General features: G+C 39.3%; 1 protein-coding gene across 4 annotated transcripts in view; it reads left to right on the top strand.

Moving 5' to 3' along the window:
• Window positions 1-16,580, top strand: part of triob (trio Rho guanine nucleotide exchange factor b) — a 68,335-nt gene that overhangs the window by 17,520 nt on the left and 34,235 nt on the right. For all 4 annotated transcript variants that reach the window (XR_011087439.1, XR_011087440.1, XM_049730581.1 and 1 more), the window contains exons 3-13: window positions 3,950-4,024; window positions 4,998-5,112; window positions 5,946-6,138; window positions 7,077-7,181; window positions 7,300-7,770; window positions 9,647-9,769; window positions 13,012-13,203; window positions 13,342-13,473; window positions 13,744-13,974; window positions 14,978-15,100; window positions 15,282-15,473. Coding sequence is in view for 2 of the 4 variants with exons in the window: in XM_049730581.1 (XP_049586538.1) it covers window positions 3,950-4,024; window positions 4,998-5,112; window positions 5,946-6,138; window positions 7,077-7,181; window positions 7,300-7,770; window positions 9,647-9,769; window positions 13,012-13,203; window positions 13,342-13,473; window positions 13,744-13,974; window positions 14,978-15,100; window positions 15,282-15,473 (1,952 nt within the window). In the remaining 2 variants the exon portion in view is untranslated. The remainder of the gene's footprint in view (window positions 1-3,949; window positions 4,025-4,997; window positions 5,113-5,945; window positions 6,139-7,076; window positions 7,182-7,299; window positions 7,771-9,646; window positions 9,770-13,011; window positions 13,204-13,341; window positions 13,474-13,743; window positions 13,975-14,977; window positions 15,101-15,281; window positions 15,474-16,580) is intronic.

A 16,580-nucleotide genomic window follows, 5' to 3' on the forward strand; every position in this document is an offset into this window, starting at 1 on the left:
AGTTGAGCCTACCACAATTTTCAGGCCTTCTGCCAGCTGAAGCTGAATGTCACACAACTACACTTTTGAAAAGGGGTGGTTTAATTGAGACATAGATATGGTGACAGGTGTTCAACTTAAATAACAGAAAATCTTTGTAAATAATAAATAAATATACTATAAAGTTTGAGAGACACCGTCATTTTGCTCATAGCTGTTGTCTCACAGCACAGTGGCAACATGTGAATGGTTGTCACACCGGGGACAAACATTCAGCTTGTAATTGGTCATTACACACTTGGTTTATACGGTAAACACTTTCAGTGTACCCCATGTTAGCCTGATGTAACATCCCTACACACCAGAGGCAGTTGCAGACATATACACACCATTCCATCACTAGAAACTATTATACATTTGAAGGTAAATCTGAGCAACAGGCCCCAGAGGGAAATCTTTCAACTACTCGCTCCAGGTGCAAGGCAAAATACCCATTGATAATTCAAGATTCAAGATTCAAGATTCAAGAGTTTTTTATTCGCCATGTTTGAGCGTGCCAAACAAGGAATTTGACTTCGGTAAATCACAGCCTCTGTTCAACATTTAGGTGACTAACAACAACACTCAGGACATGTGAAGAACGAATGTGCTCATTCGTGAATGGAGTGTGCTTGCTGTTGCTACTCTTAGGATGGGATGCTATGTAATGGATCTAGCACTCTTGTCCAGAAAGACAAGAAAATATTTTTCTTAGAACTCTACACAATCACAGTGGGAGCCCCTTGTGAAAGTGGCTTGGACGTATTCAAATATGCGTCCTATTAAAAAGAGCTGAAAGTTATACATGCATGTTTACATGGGCATGTGTCATTGAGAGGCTAAATATTTTGCCTCGAGTATTCAAACTGTAACGCCAAAGTGAAGAATGCTTGAGCGTCATCAATCTGAGATAATTTCCTCCCATGCCCCCATTGCATGTGAAATGTTTTTACAATGCACCGTTTTACTTTGATATCAAACAAAGCCAAGACATCCTACTGAGACCTAATTTTAAAGCCAACCATGAATTTGTATAGTCCCACGCTCATTCTGTGACCTCAACGTGTAAGCTTTAATTTTGTCTCCCCCTCTGTATTCAGTGGTTTTGGGTTGCCTCGAACATCACGTCTAAAATCCGAGCAGTGGCTGACCTTTGAATGATCTATTTCATATCACTGGGAACTTGATGTAATGTGATTTTAAAAATAAAATACAAGGAATATTTGCAATTTAATGCAATTGACAAGTTTGAAAACTGTTTCCCTCCAAAATATGGCCGTGTTACCATTAAAAGTGACAAACAAATTGTACTATACTCTATTGTACACTTTGAGAGTCCTTAAAAGCAGTGTTATGAAGCTGACTCAAAATATACTGCTCGGTAAACCAGGCTTAAGCGGTAAGATTTAGGTTACCAGGGCGATGGAATTTTTTTTTTTATTGTTGTCACGATGCAGAATGTGCGCTTGCATGCAATTATGCAATCATATGTAATTTTGTGTGCGGCTCGGTGGCGCACTGGGTAGCACGTCCGCCTCACAGTTAGGAGGGTGCGGGTTCGATTCCACCTCCGGCCCTCCCTGTGTGGAGTTTGCATGTTCTCCCCGGGCCCGCGTGGGTTTTCTCCGGGCACTCCGGTTTCCTCCCACATTCCAAAAACATGCTTGGTAGGCCGATTGAAGACTCCAAATTGTCCCTAGGTGTGAGTGTGAGTGCGATTGGTTGTCTGTCTCTGTGTGCCCTGCGATTGGCTGGCAACCAGTTCAGGGTGTCCCCCGCCTACTGCCCGATGACGGCTGGGATAGGCTCCAGCACGCCCGCGACCCCCGTGGGGACTAAGCGGTTCAGAAAATGGATGGATGGATGGATGTAATTTTGTGTGTGTTCCAATTGAAGGATAAGCATCCTGCACTCCTGCTTTGTTACCAGGGTTATAATCAGGGTTATAAATTAACTTTTTTTATCACCAGCCAATGTGGTTGGTGGCTCTCTAAAGTTACCAGCCAATTAGAATTTTAAATTTATCTACTTCCCTCACACCTATCATAATTTCTCAAGTTGGTTGCACACGAGACTGTACTGGCCTATGTGTAATCCAACGTTAACAGCATTAAGACATATGTATGGGCACAGTATTTGTTGACCGAGAACAAAACATAAGGTAGAGTATGTCTAATGGACAGAATTACTTCATACATACATGTTTTTAAAGATTTTTGTTAAAGTATTGTGTAACAAAGTAAACACCTAATTCCCAGACTACTGTTGGCCTTCTTTCTTCTGTATGGCCATACAGTAATTGCTAATTTGAAGTTTGACATTGATTGACAAAAGTGAAAACTTTTGACTATTGTAGTTAGCTTATTGTAGTTTTCAAGCGTAATTTCATTTTAATTTTTTTCAATTTTAATATTATAATTTCATTAGTTTTCGTCAACTAAAAGAACCTTTGTTGCTATCTGATTTGGTACCTGTCATGTGCTCAGCTGATCAACTAGATGCTAGACGTGTTATAGAATTTTGTTAAAATACCTTCACTCTCTGCTATCCATTCATCTTCGACATCAAATTACATATTAGAAAGCGCCCACAGTGACCAAGACTATAAATTGTAGGTAATACTACAGGGGCTCTGACTGTCTGTAAAATAGATTGCTCTCATTATGAGTGTGCTACGCACTAGCAGTCTGTGATTGAAAATGTTTGATTCATGCTTGGTAGACTAATTAATGAGTTTATTTGAAGTGAAGCGAGATGATTGCTGCTGTTATTGTATTGTTACATTTGTGTTACTATGTGCAAACATAAGTGATGATGGCATTTCATGAATGATAGTGTGGAAGCTAATATTTTAGTCCTGCGGTTTATTGTTGAGTTGTATGTTGCTTGTATGTTATTTTTCCGACTCGCTGTTCATCATAATCACGTTTGGCAGATTTCATATGGCACAAATTGTGAGATCATGTCAAGTGCATTAAACGGAGACGCTTCAGTTCATCAAAAATTACTACAAATGACTTTCATAGCATGTCCTAATATTCGTAAAACTTTAGATCACTTAGGTCATTAAAATTCATCCCAGGGTGTGTCGTTTTCACAGGATGCATTGGTCCTATCTTTTTTGGCCTCTACTGTATATACCCAAATTCGTTGTGCTGCACGTGGGATATCAGATGTTCACACATCAAAGGTGATTTTTGAGAGCATGAAAACGAGAGTTCATAGTTAATGTGAGACTTGCATCTTTGATGTTGAATAAGTCCAGTAATGCCTGAAGAGTACTCTGAAAAACTAGAAGCTTGTGAAGAATATCTGATATGGTTCAATTAGAGTTGGTAATTAAAGACTCGTCTTCATCATACTGTTCACACTTTGACATCATGAGACCAAGACAGCACCTAACAATTGATCAGCACTACCCCACCAATATAAATGATTTATTTTATATTTGTCAAGTAAACTATTGTAATTGTAGAGTACAACAATGTGGCATTGGATATTTTTAGGGTCTGTTTCGCTGAATCCAGTGCAGGATGTTTTGTTCCTGTACAGGGGGTGACAAAATTTCAAGGCTCAAAGTATTCAGGAGCAAACTGCTGCCCAGTGATAGAAAGCTTGTTCTTAGTCTCAAATCATGTGTCCCCCAACAGGATAATCAGCCTAAATGCGCTTCTAGAAATATTGTAACTGGCGTGAGTGTAAGTAAAATATCTACCTTGCCTTCTCAAATAATGCCTAAGCGTTGGCAAGCCTACAATAGCAAATTAGGTGGACCTATAATGAGCTCATTCTCAACTGCCCGCATCGCATTGGCCCAAATGAAAATGGTCTTATTAATGTAATTTGTCATTATCCTGTTGTTGTTGTTTTCATTTCTTGTTCACAATACAGCCTTGTCTTTTTGACTTTGTTGCTTGTGCTCCTTGTGTAGGATTTCATCGCAATGAAGATATGAAGGCCATTGATGTGCTTCCCATCCTCAAGGAGAAGGTGGCCTTTCTTTCAGGTCAGATGCATACATCAGATTATCACATCATAGAACATTATACAGTAGCTGTGCTGCTTAAATGCATAATTTCTGCATAATTTTGTTTTGTCTTTTCTTATAATATACCTGTGCTTGAGAAATGACTGTTTTATGCAAATGGGCCACTTCTAAGCCCTCCTCCATCCTGTCAGACCAATGTCCAATGTGCTTCTGTTACCTTGACAACCGGGGGTGGAATTAGGAAGTGGGACGAGGCAAATGCCGAATGATAACTTACAGTGGGAAGGACAAAACATGTCTAAGAAAAGAATGCAACTTGTTTTATTGTGTGTGTGTGTGGGGGGGGGGGGGGCAGCATGTCAATTCACTGAATTATACTTCATTCGTGTGTATATACGTCTATGTGAATTTAGTTAAAATACGAAGGCACTAAAGCTCAGTCATTTTAAAATACATTTATTTTGTTCATTTTCCTCTATATTAGATATAACTAGGGCCACACACAGCCTTTATCAACATACATAAATGTCATTTGAAGAGTTAAGGTCTGTGACACTAGGGAAGTGTACAAAGTAACAATGGGCGTTTTAATTAATCAACCAATTGTTAAAAATTCTGTCAGTTTTGTGAAGTTATTTGTTGATAAATCATGTCTTGACACTAGTCTTGAGGCACCACTTTGGTGCAGCCAGCCGAAGTGCCAGTTGGTGAGCCTAAAATAGTTTGGTGTAAAGAAGAAAAACATGACATCACCTACGGGAACTTGAGCTAGATCCATGCAGACCTTGGCTGGGGCACAACTCCTCCAGGCAAAGGTATTTAGTTCATTCCAACATTGGCATCAAAACAGGAGTTCAGAACATTTCCCAAAACATTAAAACTGCAGTAATTAACTAATTAATAGATTGTTAATGTTCTTCATAGGTGATCTAGGATCTGACTATTCTGGAATGTATTTAGAATAAAATAATTTCTCCCAAACTACCTGCAGGAGGCAGAGACAGACGAGGAGGTCCTGTTCTCACTTTCCCAGCACGCAGCAACCATGATAGAATACGAGCAGAAGACCTTCGCAGGCTCGTAGCCTACCTGGCAACTATCCCAAGGCAAGAATAACACACAGCATGTGTGCCCACATACATTACACATGCACCATCAACTAAACATTTACCCCTCTTTGTCAAAGGTGGTTGACTACATTCACAGTGATAACAAAAATGGACATTTTAGCAGATGTACGTTCCCATTCTTATGGGCTCACATATGTGGAAAGCATCATGGAAATAGTGATTGTAACCATACTATTGAATAAGTGTTTGCTTTTCTTTGACTTTGTGGTTTAGAATTATTTTTCTGTGCATTTTTCGCAACACTTTACAGTTTAGAAAGGGAGGCATTCTTTCAAGTGATTAATGTTCTCAAAGTGGATCTCGTATCTTTTTTCCCCCCATTTTACTCATTGTCTTTTCGGTTTATGTTTTTTTTCCCCTTGCTCTCTCTCTCTCTCTCTCTCTCTCTCTCTCTCTCTCTCTCTCTCTCTCTCTCTCTCTCTCTCTCTCTCTGTCGATCCCTCCCCTCTTTTTTCTATCGAGCCCTTTGGCGGCTGTGGATCTGTTTTCATAGTGAGGTCAGAGCGAGTTAGAGCAGGAGGCCCTGTGTCTGTTTTGCTATCCTAACTGGACAGATTCTGATTTAAACCTTTTGACTCCAAGAAATTACCTTTTATGGACTTATAGGCTGTGGGACTCGCGGTAAGCAGTGTTGGAAACTGAATGCTCAACTGTTGCAACTAGATGTGGTTTGGCATATATTAACTTAATTTACATTGTGGTTTGTTATGGTGTGTTTTCATGCTGAGGTAATACAAAATGACATGGTTCACCAGAACTGATTTTATCAAAATGTCACATTATTTCTTAATGTGTAATTTGTACTGCAGTGAGGAGGTGGTCAGACATGGCTTCACAGTCATTGTGGACATGCGTGGCTCCAAATGGGACAGCATCAAGCCTCTGCTGAAAATCCTGCAGGAGTCCTTCCCTTCCTGCATCCACGTCGCCCTCATCATCAAGCCGGATAACTTTTGGCAGAAGCAGAGGACCAACTTCGGCAGCTCCAAGTTTGAGTTTGAGGTAGGGGGTGTACGTGACTGTTGGACTGTTTTGCAAAACTATTTCACTTGACTGGGTTGGATTTAGTAAATTATACATAAACATTGTATTATGATTATTGAGTTTTTTTTTCTTTTTAGGAAAGTTGGTTTCATATAGCTATCAGTCTTATTTTATCAGTGCTAATTGCATTGCTGCTCAGTGACAGTCCCATGTGGACATGTGAGGCTGGTATATTTAGTCCTGACCCAGTTACTATGGAAACTGGATATATAGGACACCATGATGCATTTCACCCTCGTGGTGACTTAGACTACGACAAGCTGCTTGTATGACTCTAGGAACTAGGTTTAGGTTAGCATAGAATAAATCGTATTAACACTCATATTATTTAGGGCTACTTATAAGTGTTACTGTACAGCTTCTGGCATTTATTGTTTAGAACCGTTCAACTTATGTACGTATATCTCAGTATAAAGGTCTGTGCCACAGTTTAAGAGGCTAAATATGTCTTAATACACAAATGTAATTATATTCAAAAATTGGAAGGGATTATTGTCTTGTTAAACCTGAACAAAAATGGTAAATGTTTCTATAAAAGATTTTTCATGATGCCAATATAAATTTAATATAGATGTTATTTAATGAGACGAACCAGGCTATTTGTTAGGCATTTTTATCAGTTATCAACAGTATGTTATTAATTCTTATTTCATTCCTCTATATCCCTCTGTCTAATTAACAATAACAATGTCTGTTACATGAAGTGACTGGAATGTTTTCACACCTGTCCAAACAGTAGATGTGAAAATCCAAACAAAGCTCTACATTCTTTGTGGTTGTTAAGTTTAACTGTGGGAAATATTTTGACATAGTGATTTGTTTTTTAGGATTGTGACGTCAATGATGATTGCTGTCCTTTTGACCTTCATTATTTGTTTGCTTTGTGACACCAACAGACAGTAATGGTCTCTTTAGAAGGTTTATCCAAAATTGTGGACCCGTCGCAGCTGACAGCCGACTTTGATGGCAGCTTAGAGTACAACCATGATGACTGGATCGAGGTTTGGCTGCTTTCTCGAACCAAAAACCTGCACTTAGTACATGCAAATACTCTAAGCTTAGCTGTAGACTCACTTGATGTATATTTCCACTTTGAAAAACTTTTGAATTTTTCCATAGGTACGGCTCTCATTTGAAACCTTTGCCAGCGATGCAGCACGAGCTTTGGCACGCCTGGAGGAGCTGCAGGAAACTCTGTCCCAGCGAGATCTCCCACGGGACCTGGAGGGGGCCCGACGTCTTATGGAGGAGCATGCGGCACTAAAGAAAAGAGCCACTAAAGCTTCAGTGGAAGAGTTGGACACGCAGGGGCGCAGACTGCTGCAAAGGCTACAATCCCAAACTGTGGGAAGCGGGACTAATGTCGAAAGTGTGTATGGGAACCGAATTGGCAGTGCCAGTGGAGAATCCAATGATCACCACCATGGCTTTCACACGCATGCAGATGCTCACAACCTAGGAGCTAAAGTGACTAGTTTATTGGATAAACTTCACGGGACACGCCAGAACCTGCAGCAGTTGTGGCACATGAGGAAGCTGAAACTGGACCAGTGTTTCCAGCTGCGTCTTTTTGAACAGGATGCAGAAAAGGTCAGAATGCTTTTCTCTACTTTTAAAAAGGATAATGCATCTGCACGGTTTGTATCCCGATATATGAAATAAACCACCAAAACATCATGTGGTTTAGGAGGTCCCATCTAATGTCTCATATGGTGTTTTTAAAAACATGACATGACCCTCGCACATTTTAGTCAGCAGAATAATTTTAGTACACATGCAATGTTAGCTTTGTTTGTAGTGGGACGTATTGGCTCCCTGATAGAGTTCCCTGCAAATAGAAGCGAAAATAAAATATTGTTTTGGATTAGGTACTGATAACAATATGGATGGGCATAAGCAGGTCCAGAGTGGCGAATCTGAAGCACTGGGACTGGTGGCCTAAGGGCCGCTATCCCGGTCGGACAAGCCAATTCGAACTGACACAATAGTATCAATAATTTAATACATGACAACACCACGATAACCATATTGTACCCAGTCTGTATAAAACAACACAATCAGTCACAAGTGTTAATTGTAAGAGTGATAAAGCATGCAGGAAATGTCGCTACCTCTAATGGTGAGTCGTGAAGTGCAGATGACATGAAAACTCCTTATCCTAGAGAAAAAAGTCGCAGTGATTTATTTATATCTAAGGGAATTGCTGCGTCTTACCCATCGGCTAATTTGCACGCATTTGTATAATGATGCGTGACAAGTTTATTTCACGCAATTTGTGCATGTGTATTGGCATGTGTAATGCAGTGAGATGTGTGAGACTAGCCTGTAATAAAGTGAGTTTGTTCAGTGGTGCACATCATCGGCCAGTGAGACACATCAATTAAATTCACATACTAAATGCAAACATATAGATAGGATAAGGCATAATAGGTTTTCCCCAGAATATTTTGTGTTTTTATGACCTTCATTAATATATTTGTTGCTGTGTGGCGATTGTGAAGTTATTGTCATTTTGCTAAGGAGTGCACCCGAAGAGTGTGAATTGGTTTCAAATGAGAACACTAACAAAAAGCGTCACGTAAGATGCAGAGATTTTTTCCGAACTGCATGTTATAAGGTGCAGTCTCAATGAACAAGTCTGGTTTGGGATTTTTTTCTTTTTTTTCAGATATAAGATTTTAAGTTTTAAGTCTAAAAAATACAATGCGTATGAAAACAGTGGCAATTGTGTGTGTGAGTGCATGTTTTTCATCAGTATTCCATGTGAGTTGAGTGGCATGTGCAGAGCTGATAAATGTAGCTCCCATAAGGTCCGTGCAGTGCCGTGGGCAAATGCGGCAGCCCACTGTGAAGCGTTTCAGGGCTGTAATTTAACACACATTTCTAAACTATAAACCAAGCATGGAAGGAGCCACTAAAGCCCATGCAAAGTTGGAAGCACACATACAGGATTTGAAAAGTACTTGCATTTCAGATAACATACTTGAAATGTTTCTCTAATAATACCAAATTGTTTTGAGTAAAAACAGTATTTATGGCTTGTCAATTTGAAAAAAAGTAAAATATAAATATGCATACATCTGAACTCCCTGCACAATGTGTGTTTTTGCTCCAAATGTGGTATTACAAAAACATGGTTCTGAATATTTTTCTGTGTGCATACATTTATTCAAATATTGTCCAAAAGCTTAAAAAAAAAAAAAAAACTGGCTGAAAAAATGTGACTGTCAAAACTAATTTGTCTATCCTGGCTCTGTTTTTGTATCTCATCCCATTAGATTGTGCAGTTGTTGCAAATTCAAGTCAATTTTTAAACAGCTTTTCCGATAGTGTCATTATACCTCTGATGTCAGTGATTATAGTTAAAACCTTCCATAAACCATCTCATTTAGCCACCTCTTGAAAGAGAACACATCTGGTCCATTCTATCGCCTAACTGCTTCTTGTTCCCCTTGTCTGTACGCAGATGTTCGACTGGATCATGCACAACAAGGGTCTTTTCCTCACCAGCTACACCGAAATTGGGGGAAACCACCAGCATGCTGTCGAGCTGCAGACCCAGCACAACCACTTTGCAATGAACTGCATGGTAAGAGGCCTGCGTTGTGCAAATCTATGTACGCACACACGCAGAGGAGCTGCAATCGCCAGCTATCATCATTACTGTCATTCACAGTAACCACTAACACTCCACACATACACACACACACACACACACACACACACACACACACGCCCTCCTCTTCTCAGTCTTTCTCCTAAACCCTTCCCCTTTCTTTGGCTGTGACTTGCCACTGCGTCTGTCCTATTATTCAGCCGTTTGCCACTCAGCCTCGCTCTGTCGTATTTTATCACAGCGCTGTCCCCATAATTGACCTATATTGCCTCCCTGCCCCTCCCAAAGTGTGCTGCTTTCTGCTGCCCTCCTTGCTAGAGCCAGCAAAGCTCCTTTCCTCACTGCTCGAGGACATTAAACTGTATTGACCCTGCGGTCTGCTATGCTTGTTCACATCAAAATATTTCTGAGCCAAATGGATTTCCTCAGTGCAAGTACAAAGTATAAAAATCAATTTTTGACCGTGTATGATCTCATTCATGTCTTTTAATGTTCCTCACATCTGAAGCTTTTCTCGGACAGATATTACTACAAACCTAGCAGTAATCTGAGTGTCATGGGCCATAACATTAGGTACCGATAATTAATCAAGGTACATGTGCGTGCATATGTGTGCAGAACACAGGTCACTCTAGATGTTAACATTTCTTTGGGGCCTTTGAAATTGGTACCTCCATCAAATTTGAAGTATTGTAAGATTCCTTAAAATATAACCTATTAAACTTTCATCACGAGCCAGAGCAGCTACATTAGGAATTGAGCTGTCACTCACTTGTCTGTTGGAATGCATTACAGACAGTCAAACTGATGTGTTTCTGGATACAATGTGTTTGTCTAAAAATGCATTTGTTGAGAGGTTTTGAACTGCTCTTGTAGTTGGACTCACATTAGAATGTGCAGGTAAATCTAAATTTGTGACTTGACCACTGGATTTATTTAGAGCTATTACAGGACTCAAGCTACTTTGTATAAATAATTTACGTCTAAAATAAAATGAATAATAAAAACTGCCCAAAGTCAATTGTGTCAACCCTTTGGGTCAGAATGAACTAATCACTCCTGAGACAACAGTGGCAAAAAAAAAAACTGCAGTAATAACCGTGTTCATATAAGAACAAAACACACAAGCTCGTTTCAAAGTGACCACCCATTCTTCCACAGGAAGACTCGTTTCCCTTTCCTGTTGCTTTCATGGCTGGTTGAAAGCAGTGTGTGAAAGAACAATGCATGAGCAAATCAGATTATTTTATTTTTCTGTTGGAATTAAAGCAAAACAACAGTAAAATTATGGATCTTCTCCAGTGAAAAAAGCTTGGCACATGCCTTTTGTGGCACACTAATGATGTGTCATCTAAAAACTTTCTTAGTGTATTATATATAAATGATATATTTCTTTGTCATTTTGGGACTATGAAGATTAAAGATTCTAAGATTTAGTGAGCCTGTTATTTCCGCAGCAAATGTTTTTCAAATTTAGCACATTTCAATTAAACAAAAAACAATTTGATACATTTTTACACGTACACATTCCCGCTTTGTCTTGACCCCTGCCCTTATCAGGTTTGAATTAGGAATACCGGCTCCCTCTATCCTAACCCAGCCTTCTCTTGTTCCATCAGTTTCACATTAAGCCTTTACCTCTGGCTGCTTTCTAGTCGTCCAGCCTCTGTCAATTCATCTCATTCATAATGCCTTACAGATGGTTCAAAGGGCCATCAGGTGCATTGCTTGCAACTTGGTAACTCTATGCCACTGTTATTCTCTTTATGACCACATACATGTGTGCCCAATACCTGTCCCCCTGTTTTCCTCACTGAAAATCCCAAGTTTCCTGCAGGATAATACCTTCAAGCCACTATTCTTAAGATGGCTTCTCCCGGGATGTTTGATTTGTGAAATTGTATAATAGGATTAAAGTTCCTCTATGCACTGCTGTTCTTTTGTGTTCTTTACCAACTGCTGTGTGTTTGAGGACTGTTGGAGTCCTCAAGTGCTCATGTGAGCTTAAGCTTTAAGCGCACCGCTGCTTCGCAACATCAGGCTGAGTGCAACGCTGCTGATACCCAGTAGCAAGTCTGGTTTTGGCTGTAAATCTGTGATGCATAACACTGCATTCTGTCCTAATATCAGAAAATCTGTTCCAAAGCCTTGCGGTTAAGAACAGAGCACATCACTGATCCCGAATGGTTTCATGGTTTTGATGAAATCTCGTTCAATATGCACAAACCACCCTGTCTCTCTTTTGGGGCTGTTGTTAATATTTAGTTAATCTTCCCTTCCCATTGTGATCAAGACAAGAAAAGTAAGAAGCCTAATAGGCGCCTGGAGCAGTAATTGAATAGAATAACAGACTGTTACTAGTGTGTTAATTAGTGTTCGCTGATCTGTGCCTATCTACACACAACAGCTTGAAGCCCTGCTCTTAAAAAAAAAAAATGAAAGAAATGACGTTTGCAGGGCAAATCGTTTTTTTCTTATTAGTCAAATGGGATTTACGTCTCCCATGTGAATTACTTAATAATGTCCACAAAAGTTATGCATGGAGAAGTATTGACTTTTACTCCCTCTTGCATTGCTTGCGCTGTGAGATTATAATTGTGGCCTGCAAAATAAATGCCACATACTTCAGGGTTTCCACTTTCCACATCCCTTGGGTGCATGACTTTCTTAAAAATGCTAGAATTTCAAGCACTGCATATTCAAATGTTTGATGACTAAAGAAAACTATAATGAAACATTGGCATTAATGTGTACATAAAAATGGTTTGCCTTATATGTACATGTTTATTTCATTGCAATCTACATATCGATATAGAATTCACAGGTGCACAATGCTGGACAAATCTGACATTTGGAAAGTTCCTCAAGTGCTCAAATTGATCCTAAAAAGGAACAATTCCCTACAATGTTTAGCACAACTGTATTTTAGCTACTAGGCATGGTTAAACTGGACCAGATAAACAAACATGACAGGTCTCAGTATGTACTGATACCAGCTGTTGTTTATATTTTACTTACATGGACTTGTGTACAGAGTTTTAATCAAACAACAGTATCCACTCTATGTTGTGCCATCTGTTTTTCATCATGAGAGGCCATTGATTCAGAAATTGAATACCATTTAAAAAGACTACTACTATTATAATTAAATTGAAAAATGAAACTGATGTAAAGGTTTTTTCCTTAATGTGTTTTGTGTGTCTTCATGTCCACAGAATGTGTATGTGAACATCAATCGGATTATGTCAGTTGGGAATCGGCTCCTGGAATCAGGCCACTACGCCTCCCAGCAGATCCAGCAGATTTCAGGCCAGTTGGAACAAGAGTGGAAGGCTTTCGCTGCAGCACTGGATGAACGCAGCACCTTACTGGAGATGTCTGCCAGTTTCCACCAGAAAGCTGACCAGGTACAGTATATACATACATGAATGAAAATGAACATTTGTGTGGATGTATGGACAAAGAAAACAACAATATCAGTTTCAATACTTTACTGTTTCTCTGACATAATTAATGTATACAATTTTTGTTTGTTCTCCTCTCAGTACATGAGTAAAGTGGAGCCATGGTGCAAAGCGTGCGGTGAAGGAGAATTACCGTCAGAACTGCAGGATCTGGAAGACACAATCCACCGCCACCAGGGCCTATATGAGCACATTACCACTGCTTACTCGGAGGTCAGTATACAATATTCACACCCATCTGACTGAGCTCATGAAATGCAAACAAGGCTACAACTGGCACAAAGCAAAATTAAAAATCGACTGTAAAAAGATAAGATCATAATGCATGGCTGCAATAATGGCTAATTGAGAAAATTACATGCGGGTAAATAAAAAAGTCTAAGGCAAACTGTATGATGCATTTGGTAATTGGTAAATGCTTAATCTGGATGGTTGTTTTTGGTAGCTGTAATAGTGATTTTTTTTTTAACTCACCATGACCAGGTGAGCCAAGATGGGAAGTCACTCTTGGACAAGCTACAGCGACCTTTGACCCCAGGAAGCACAGATTCTTTGATGGCATCAGCAAATTACTCCAAGGCGGTCCACCACGTCTTGGACATTATCCACGAGGTGCTCCATCATCAGAGGCAGCTGGAGAACATCTGGCAGCATCGCAAAGTTCGCCTTCACCAACGTCTGCAGCTGTGTGTTTTCCAGCAGGATGTACAGCAAGTAAGCAACACTCATATTATTGAATGTTAAATGCAGCAATTTATAATTCATGATTTTCTTGTATTCCTGTTAACGGCGAGCGTTTCAACTCCAATGTGCACAATGCATGAGATGGAAGACATCAAATGATGAGCATCAAGCTTCTCCAAAGACTTATTTTCTTCCTCTTGGGTTTTTCAAGGGAGATCATCTATCGACTGAGCAAATCGCCATGAGACAGTCTCAATGGCAATGCTCTTAGATCAAAACTACTGAGTTGGTGTACGGTTCCTTCTCTCTTTCTACCCTTCGGGCATGAACTCTTATGTGGCTTGCTACCCCCTCACACTCTCATCCTCCATCTCTTTTATGCAGCATCTCAATGATTCCGGTTTTCACATCTTCTATCCTGCCACGTCTCTATCCTGCCTCTCTTGGTAGTGGTTTCCATGGTGATGCAGTTTGCTGCCTCATAGTGTGCGGAGGGCATTGGGAATGTCTATTATCAAAACATTGTCTGAGGCTTTGAAATAAGCATGACATTTATATCATCAGCTCACGTATGCATATTGTATATTAGCCCATATATATATATATATATATATATATATATATATATATATATATATATATATATATATATATATATATATATATATATATATATATATATATATATATATATATATATAGTAATGTGTTCTATAATCGTTAACGTTGGTAAACACACAAACTCATTTGCAGTGGAAATCTTGATGTCACGTTTCTGGATGTAGCTTTGAATGAAAACATATTCATCTCGGCAGAGATCAGTACGTTAGGAAAACAAGCAAATGAAGCAGGCACATGAACAGGATATATAGAGTAGATGACAATTCCTTGTACGTAATTCAAATGGGTAGGCCTTTTTACAGTCAGGTGCACCATCTACTGGTTTTAAAATTGTACTGCATTATTAACTCAATTTCTAGAATCAGTTTTGTAAAGTGAAATGAAAATATCTGTCCACTGTGTGTGTTTCAAGGTACTGGACTGGATAGAAAATCACGGTGAGGCTTTCCTGAGTAAACACACTGGCGTCGGAAAATCTTTGCACAGAGCACGAGCATTGCAGAAGAGACATGAGGACTTTGAAGAGGTTGCACAGGTGAGCTTGAAAAGTTAAACTGTCAATCTATTTTTTAGCTATGTACGTATCTATATATCATTCAAAAATAAACAAAATGTTAGATTGTTTATACAAAACTATGTCAGTTCTTTTTAAGTTGCTTAATTTTTGCCAGACAGTCGATTACTCGGTTGATTTTTCTGCAATCTTCATGTTACAGAACACCTACACTAATGCTGACAAGCTGCTCGAGGCAGCAGAGCAGTTGGCTCAGACGGGAGAATGTGACCCAGAGGAAATTTACCAGGCTGCCCACCAGCTTGAAGATCGCATCCAGGACTTTGTACGACGTGTTGAACAACGCAAGGTTCTGCTGGATATGTCGGTTTCCTTCCACACGCACGTCAAGGAGGTGCGTCCTGTTCTCCCTCTTTATTCTCATAGCACGTAGAATTTAGCCCCCTTCCGTCCATTTCCTCATTCAATCAAACGTGCAGAAAAGCAATATAATTTTTTCCAGATCATAAGATGTTCTATCCATCTGTAACCTTGCTAGCAGATGCGAAACCTCTGTCAATCAAAGTAAACTGGCAGATCGGTATTTCAAATTGGTTGGATGCTTTATGGTGTGATAACCACGCAAATTAATTTGTGTTTTCTTGTTTAAAAAAAACTTTTGGTCTGTTTTCCTCACCTAGAAAAGCATTCATTCATAAAAGCAGCACTAGCATCTACAATTGGATGTTTTGTAAATATATTTTCGTGCTCTAAATTTGTGCTAGTTAATACTTCTTTTTCCTGATCCAGTTTGATTATTATTATAGTGTGTGTCACATTTGTAAGTGTCCAAATTAACCTTTCCACACTGACTAAGCACCCTGCTCTGCATGTGTTAACGCGAGACCCTGTTTACATAAACCTGTAAAGACACAGAATCAGTGTTATTAATGAAGCTAGTCTTTAATGTCCATATGGACTAATCACCTTCATCCCATCTGTCAGCTCACACCAGTGGCAGGTCACTGTGTGTGTGCTGTCTGCTGTTACGCATAGGTGAATGATTCCAATTAGTTTTCAGCGATTGAATGCTGTCCAGTAAAGTCAAAGAGTTCATGTTGGACTCAAGCACACAAAACAATTTATGAAAAAAACATACATCCATCTATTTTCTATACCGTTCATCATTATTATTGTCATGAGTCGGAGCTTATATCAGATGACTCAAAGGACACATTGACGTTCGAGGTGAATTTCCCCTTGAGGAAAATAAAATTACTCAATGTCCCAAATGTCGTTGATATTTTTTACATTTAGCTTCATAGTATGGACAAAACATTCCCAAGACATGTCGGTATGCAGATCAAGAGCAATATATAATTAAAAATCTATTGTATTATTCATTCAAAAATAGCCATCTTATCTTAGTAAAGAGAGATTTTCTCCTGTATATACTGTATGTTTTTTCACAGCACAGTGAGTGTAGTTGCCCACTCGAATGTGTGTCCAAATGCCAAATAAT

This window comes from Syngnathus scovelli, chromosome 9 (genome assembly GCF_024217435.2).
Source record: "Syngnathus scovelli strain Florida chromosome 9, RoL_Ssco_1.2, whole genome shotgun sequence".
NCBI classification, from domain to species: Eukaryota; Metazoa; Chordata; class Actinopteri; order Syngnathiformes; family Syngnathidae; genus Syngnathus; species Syngnathus scovelli.